Source organism: Cryptotermes secundus, unplaced genomic scaffold (assembly GCF_002891405.2).
Source record: "Cryptotermes secundus unplaced genomic scaffold, Csec_1.0 scaffold901, whole genome shotgun sequence".
Classification (NCBI taxonomy): Eukaryota; Metazoa; Arthropoda; class Insecta; order Blattodea; family Kalotermitidae; genus Cryptotermes; species Cryptotermes secundus.
The window spans coordinates 615870-623710 of NW_019729906.1; the positions used below are offsets into that span (position 1 = coordinate 615870).

General features: G+C 39.0%; 1 protein-coding gene across 3 annotated transcripts; it reads right to left on the reverse strand.

The window, feature by feature from the left end:
- Window positions 1-959: 959 nt before the first annotated feature.
- LOC111865812 (RNA-binding protein 1) lies at window positions 960-7712 on the reverse strand. Of its 3 annotated transcripts, none has more exons than XM_023854136.2 (5): window positions 7569-7709; window positions 6833-7053; window positions 3575-3685; window positions 1417-1506; window positions 960-1233 (listed from the first exon to the last, which is right to left on the reverse strand). In XM_023854136.2, exons 2-5 carry the CDS (start codon window positions 7039-7041, stop codon window positions 1230-1232), a joined length of 414 nt encoding a protein of 137 aa, XP_023709904.1. In that variant the 5' UTR covers window positions 7042-7053; window positions 7569-7709; the 3' UTR covers window positions 960-1229. The 3 variants fall into 3 exon arrangements, 2 of the variants coding, with proteins under 2 accessions (XP_023709904.1, XP_023709905.1); XR_002843043.2 differs by lacking the exon at window positions 960-1233 and adding an exon at window positions 2669-3153 and having other exon boundaries at window positions 1419-1506; window positions 7569-7712; XM_023854137.2 differs by lacking the exons at window positions 960-1233; window positions 1417-1506 and adding an exon at window positions 1919-3153 and having other exon boundaries at window positions 7569-7712.
- Between the last annotated feature and the right edge of the window lie 129 nt (window positions 7713-7841).

The window sequence follows — 7841 nt, forward strand, 5'->3', positions numbered from 1 at the left end:
TCAAATCTTACATAGTTACCATCCTGTTTTACATTCCACAAATACCCTAACCAAAGTTATAATTTTCCAACTACACACACTTTCAATACCCTGAATGAGACAATACTCTGTCACCACTCTCTGCTATAGAAAACACATGTACCTTCTTACATACCACTGACCTTGGGTATGTTACATTCAGAACTCAATGAGCTATTGCACAGTAGGCCACTACTGGTGCTGAACACCAAACAATATCTGACTGGCAAAGATAGTTTCATAACAGACATTTTGCATCTGGGTTATACCATGGTCTCCCTTAAGACACTACCTACACAGTTTTATTTAGATATATGGTCTTCATGAACTATTGAAATTTGTTCAAAATACATGGAGCCCTTTTCATGAAAACTGCCACTTTGTTTTATGATCCATATTTTTAGAACTGGGATGTTCATGTAAAACAGGCATGATTCTATGATGGGACAGATTCTTGAATACTACGAATAAAATGTCGAACCCACCTTTTCATGACAAGGGAAAATGAAAATACATAAAGCTACTAAAAATCTTCTGATCTATTCTCTCCACAATCACAGTTTCCTCTCTCACACTCACACAGTCTGAAGTTCAAATATGCCCCCCCCCCCCAAAAAAATGGAGAACTGGGCTAACACTAATGCCATGATGTCCACACCAAATGTCACAAAAATCAGTCAACTGGTTAAAAAATTAAAATGGGAAACATACACATAGCAAACATCATAATCATGCCATAAGACAGTTTCCTGTCTTAAATGGGACACAAGTAGGTTAAATATTTTTCCTCCATCTGAATTGATATACATATTAGACACTACTACAGTCAGTTTGGCCAACAGAATTGAACCACATACCTTGTGAATACAATCAGATCCAATGACTCAAACATGCTCTAGGAAACACAGGACAGATATATTGCAACAGAATAGACATAAAGATGAGACTTGCAAGAATTCTTTAATGGTAAATGGAATTGTACAACTGTTACATTATCATATGTTTTATTAAGAAATTTAATTGTATGTTGCACACACACAAAACAAATAAATGACAGAGGACATGAGAATACACCAATAAAAAAAGGCAACCTAAAATAGTTTCAATGCATTCAGACATTCCTGAATGTTGTAATTAAGCCAAGGTCACAATGCACACTCACTGCTGATGTGCCTAGCCAGAGTTCTGATGAATGTCGTCTCCACAAATGTTCATCTGTAAATAGGAGATAAAAGTGATTAAAAGCAATACATAATCAAGGGCTACATAAATTAACAACTTTTTCTTACACATACAGATATGTATAACCTTTTGACGAGATCTACGATACATTAGTATAACAGCTAGGTATTGCACCATCTGTTCTAAAAACTCTGTGAACTATGTTAGCAATATTACCGCCTGTCTCTGGAGTCAGAACGAGAACGCCGGGGTGAGCGACTCCTGGAGCGTGACCTGCTGTGTGAACGTCTACGCGGTGAGCGTGACCTAAAACAACCAGTGCATACACAGTTACACAGCTTATACAACTGTCAATATACCACTGCTCCTCACATGCCTCTTCTGACGCAATGTTTCCTTCATTCCTTATTACATGTCTCACAAAAACCCAAGATGTGTTCAAATCCCAACTTCACCTGGAACTCAAGAGAGACCAAATCAGACCGATATCCAAGATGACAAAATCGATGTACCAAATCAAAATCCACTTCCTTCAGTAAAGCAAATAAATATTCTGTCAGCATGTTCACCAACTATGAAAGTGTCTGGTATTGCTATGAATTTAAAACACCAACATTTATATTTATTGCCTTTACTCAATAGTTTTCTATAAATGGAAAGTGCATGCCACATTTGTGGGATTATCAGAAACAATTTAGTAATCTATATTATTTTGATGTAAACTATCTTCCTATGTATTAGTTAAATCTACTTGAATTCATGCATTGCTGATTATACTGCATTCTTCAAAGTGGTGGACAACTGAGCAACAATTTCATTCCTGTAATATTCAATTATTAGAATGTCTCACGACTTGAGGCTTGTCATTACTGTAACCATTTTATGTTTTATACACAACTTAAAAGGAAAAGGTAAAGGGTAAACAAAATCTGATGTTACACACAAAAAAAAATCATGAATATAAGCATCACCGCATTCTTTCAAAGCCAATGGAAATAATTTGTGTACATTTAAAATTTTATGTCCTTGAAAATAAATAAAAAAAAAATATTAAAAAAAAAAAACTGTCAATTTTCATATGGAATGGAAATTACTACTAACGATTTCAGATTTGTGTTTAGTCTCCTCTAACCATTAAAATCCGTTAAGACTATACAAGACACTGGCTGGACATAAATCACCACAAGATGTATGTAAATTTCCTGGACTGCTGGATCTCTTACCCGGAACAACGCTATAATCCAATAAAAGTTAGTTAAAAGATAACAATCTCTACAATTACAATGATCACTACCATATACCAGAATTTTGTTATACAAAAAGATTTAGTGCCATTGTTTTATATCAATTGCCAACTGGCTTATAACTACACCAAACTAATCCTTTACTCTTTTTGAAAACTCATCCAAGTAAGTAATAGCTCTCAAGAAATCTCAATGTTTTAATTAACTTAATTTGAATAGAATACCAGACTGTATTGTAGTCGGGCAGGCGAGTGCGCTGACATGAAGACAGAAGAGAATGACGGGCGAGTTGGATGAGAAGCTGCTATTGTTGTGCCGATGCAGGCAACATCAAGTGATGTTGGAATGTCGTGATGTCGAGGCTAGTTGGGCGAGGGTTGTACTGCCTGGACAGGTTGCCAGTGGATTGTGGTTGGTAGTAGTAGTGATGGTGTAGTGGTGATGGTTGTAGTGACTGATGGTTGTTGGTGAAAGGTTTAATTTTTAAATAGCCGGCGCGTAACTGCTGACACACTTATTTTTGGCCTAACAGATGGACGAGAAGGGTGTCGCGGGTGCGTTGCAATGCTGCGACGAGTAGAACCAAGTTTTCATATGGGGAAGTGAAGAAGTTGTTGGGTGACCCAGTCATGTTGGTAGTAGCAAAAACATGAAGATCGGGGTGGTGTCTGGAGCCAGAGGTAGTAGAGCGGTAGGAGACGAGAGAGCCCTGTAAATTGCGTCACATCATCAAACAGAATGGTCACACACCTCTCGTCCAGACCGAGCTGAATGGGCTTCCCTGTCCCTTTATGTACGCATGACACATTCAAGGCTCTTGTGGCAAAATCATACAACAAATTTCTACATGAAAACAAATCATACCGAATAGAGAACTGACACAACAAAAGTAAAACTCATATACAGTGCTGATGAAAATGGACAAAGAATTAACCGAAAATCACAGAGACCTTTTATATTCCAACTTCTCTTTTCACATCACGCTAAACCAGATTTTTCCAAACATTTATTCTAAAACTGTACATGTAATAAAGAACTTATAAATGCCATTTACTACCTTGCACTTATGCACAAAACATGTTCTATCATGTTAATTAACATCTTGCTTATGATACATCGACTGTTCATACCTTGAATAGCGTGTAGGAGCAGAACCTCTGCGACCACCACCACCTCCACCACCACCACGTCGGCTACGCCCTGACGACATCTCTACACGCACTCGTGTCCCACACATGCGTCTGCAGCAAAGAATGGCATAATTTACAATAAAAGAACTGGATTTTTTTTTTTAAAAATCAGCTGAAATATTTTATAGTAAAATATATGTACTATCCACCATATTGATTCCCATAAAACACTGATGCCACTTGAAAACTGTTTCTTTCATGATGTGCAATATGTATTTATACACATCCCATTAATTCCATGGAATACAGCTCTTCTTCAATAGTTGCTCAGCTAATCAAGAAATTCGATGCCTTCACACTGCATGGTGTGGACAAGTGAGTAGGCCTCCTACTTCGTAATCAAGAGGCCTCAGGTTCAAATCTCAGCATGGATACTGCTATGTTAGGAGGGTTCTGTGGCCTTCCTATGTCTCTCTAACAGAAAACTTTACAATTACTTTATAATCCTACCACTTGACACTAGCTGAAGCTAATGATGTCATTAATTACACTGCAAGATTCCATACAAACCTCACCAAACATCCTAAAGGTCAGGTCTGTGCCTCTTTTGCTTTTGTCTAGGGAATATATATCCTAAGACGAGGATGCATTAAACCTAGTGCTGGAGACCAATTTACCTAGCTCCATGGAGGTATATGAAATGGACGCAGCTCAGAGTCCTTCACCTGTTGTGGTAAGTTGGGAGACTGTGGACTGGGTGTTGGCTGGGTGGGTAGTGTCCCATAACAGGACCAGGTGTGTGGTTCATGGCTTTAATGCTATAAATCACCAGGTGGTGATGGAAGTAATCACCGGCCCTATGACGAAGACATTCACAGCCTGTATTCCGCATCAGATATATCCAATTATCCTGGAGAGTATTCAGGGTTATCTTCGCACCTAAACCTGAGCATACTAGACCAAAGTGAAATCTTTTCATTCTATAAGTCTCACCTCTTTACTTCTGAAAACACTGGCTGGTGGATAAATGTATGAGATGGAGCCTAGGCACGATATCCATTGCATCTCTCTCAGCATGCATACCAGACAGGCAAGTCCAGGAAGACTGCTCTTCACAGTCTTGTTTATAAAGGCGCGTCCACATTACTCGTGCTCGTGCGACTCGCTATGCTCGCGAGTAATGTGGACGATGACAAGTCACGAGACAAGCAAATTTAAAAATTTTAATTTAAAAACTATAGCCAATAAATTAAAATACGACTACAGCCTATACACACTACGAGTAACTATACGGATCCTCACGTGCCGAAGCCTGGCGAGCAACTGTAGTAGTGTGGACGTAGATTTACGAGCACAAGTAAAAGCCAGACGAGTCTCCCGACAAGCACAAGTAATGTGGACGTGCCTTAAGACAAAAAGGCAATCATGGACTGGCTTGTTGCTCTGGAAGCTTTCTTGGGGCACTGAGGGTGCATCTGATAATATCACCTTTCAATATATGTGCAATTTGGTCTAAGAGCATGGTGGAGCATAATGATGTAAGATGGATCCATGCCATGCTCAGTAATTAGCATACTGCAAAAGCCCAAATGGGATGAACAATTAGGGTGTCTGTCAGCTGTGAGGTCTGCGGGGAAGAGACCTGTCCTCCCTACTGCTCAGCCTTGTTGTCAGTTACCCCTTGTATGGTTCAACAAAAAAGGCCCATATGCACACAGGTATGCAGATGACTTGGCCTTCCTGGTTAACTGGAAAATTTCCAAGTACAGTCTCAGGGCTCTGAATATAGAACAAAGAAGGTGCAGGGTAACCAAGAAACTGTCTCTCAATCCTGGTAAGATGGAACTTGTGCCCTGCACTGAGAAGGAAAGAAAGGCAAAAGAGTTCATGGAACCCACTAAACTGAACACAGTTCTGCATATTACTAAGTTGAAGTATCTAGAGTCATCCTGGATGCTACATTGGCTTGGAAGGAGAATGTGAATGAAGGAATCTTCCTCTGGGTTGTCAACGGATTCCTTGGGTGGGCACTTTCCCCAGGGGCTAAGCAAACTGAGGCATGAGGCTCACCAATCACCTCCATCCACTGCCAAGGTCAGCAATGATGGAGCTATACCTTCATTTCCCCACACATCTTCATGGTGAGATACTTAATAAGCATATGGACAGCTTCCTTCCCACATAACTCTTTGTATGACTTGGACGCTTAAACCAAAAATTATGGAATGGTTTTACAAGGTGTAGTAAGACCTATGATTATGTATGGAGCAGCTGTGTGGTGGCCAAGTGTAGGTCTAGGCATGGTCATCCATGTAGATCATTCATTACTGGATTATGAACATGAACCCAACAGCAGCTCTTGAAGTTCTCCTTGGACTTCCACCCCTTCATCTCATAACTGAGGCTGAAGCTTGCAGGCTCTGTGGTAGAGGTATGTCTGGGCAGAGGATCAGACACAGGGCATCCTCACCTCACAGAATTGGGCAAAAAGTAATGCAAAATGACTGATAAACAGAAACTGTTTCAATATCAAAACTTAGAAGCAAAGCAAGATTTAAGACAGGCCAATCTGACTCAGGATTTCTCTGTTCATATAATTTTGCTATGATCAGTTATTCTTGAAAGTTATGTGAAAATGAATGAATGAAATGGAAACAATTAAGTGCAAATGGGAAAAAAAAATGCAGAATAACTCCACGGGGGAGATTTTGAAAAGCGCAAGAAAGAGAAAGTAAGTACTGCCCTGCACCAGTTTGCAGTATATATATGCACATTTCTGACATGTAATTTTGGACTAAGTATAATTTATAAAGTATGAATGTTAAATACAAACCTGTTTTGAACAGGTTCTTGTGTAACTAGATTTTGGTTTCATTAGATGTCTAAGTATGAATATTCCAACGATTTACAAGGTCATGAAAATGCTTCCAAAATTGTTCTGACTTTAGTACTCACTACACTACAATTTCGCGTTCATCTACACACTATTCTTAAGGTATGTATTGTTAGTCCCTTATATTCTGAACATAAATACTAAACAATAATTCTACAAGTATACAGAGCTTAAATATTATACAATCATTAAATTATCCTCAAATTCATCCCTGTACCCATTACTTTCATCTTGTGTCAGACTTAAAGAATAAAAACCTCAGTCACAACTGGCGCTCCAGCTGTACTCTTTACCTGCACATTTCCTAAACGCAGATCCATTTGGTTTCAACACTTAACAATATTAAGTTTTAACTTCGTACGTACGTTCCATCCAAACCTCGAACTGCATCCTCGGCATCTCTAGGATCCTCAAACTCAACGAAGGCAAAACCTGGTGGATTTCTGGCAACCCACACGTTCCTCAATGGGCCATATTTGCTAAATGCTGATTCAATCTCATGTTTCGATGCACTGCTTCCCAAATTACCAACATACACTTTGCATGACAGATCCCACTCACGATAACGTGACATTGTAAAGCTGGCCTGCGAGTATAAAAACAAACCGAAGCAACGTTACCTATGAGTAAGTAATATGGCATCTGCGATATAAAAATATTTTCCGTTGTGAGCCATTTCAAACATCGGAGTGACCAGCAACATCAGAGTACAGCTACAACATAATACACAACGCAGTGTTAAGACCTGATTTGGCAATACACGTAAATGGCAAAATTTAAACCCTTTCATCGTAACAAAATGGCGCCTTAATATACATGCATATCATCCAGCGAAAGTTCCTACCAATACTGCACAGAGTCATCATTATACACAAGCATGGTGCCAGTTAACTACAAGCACATTTAATTTAAAAGTTTACAGCTATTAATATTATTATTACTTTACATTTTCTGTACAAAAGCAAAAACATTCCGCTTACGCGTTAAGTCTTCAAGGACATACGCCACAAATATTAATTTACTTTCAAGTACCTATGTAACCATTTAACGATAAATTTATACTTATTCTTAAATATTATTACTGTAATAAACATAACATACCTATAAAACTATTATTACTCCTCAGATCCCAACTATTGTACACTCAAACGCCAAACCTAGCTAACGTAAACGAGCCCAAAACCTACGCTATCGATCCCATCGATCCTACAGAACTACAGAAACATTCTGCCATCTATGGCCACGCCTGGTTGAAGTAACAAGAGGCAGGATTGGTCGCCTTCTACGGTCAATTGTATGCGTATTCTGATTGGTGTCTTTGGTTGATAATAGCGCTTGAGGGCAAGCTTTTGTGCAGTGTTGTCGGATTCGTTA

Excerpts from the sequence above, each read along its gene's own strand:
- LOC111865812 (XM_023854136.2), bottom strand. The coding sequence starts at position 7,041 with ATGTCACGTTATCGTGAGTGGGATCTGTCATGCAAAGTGTATGTTGGT. Across the intron at positions 3,686-6,832 it reads GTTCGAGGTTTGGATGGAAC|ACGCATGTGTGGGACACGAG; the intron begins GTACGTACGAAG and ends TCTTTGCTGCAG. Across the intron at positions 1,507-3,574 it reads GCTCCTACACGCTATTCAAG|GTCACGCTCACCGCGTAGAC; the intron begins GTATGAACAGTC and ends TGGTTGTTTTAG.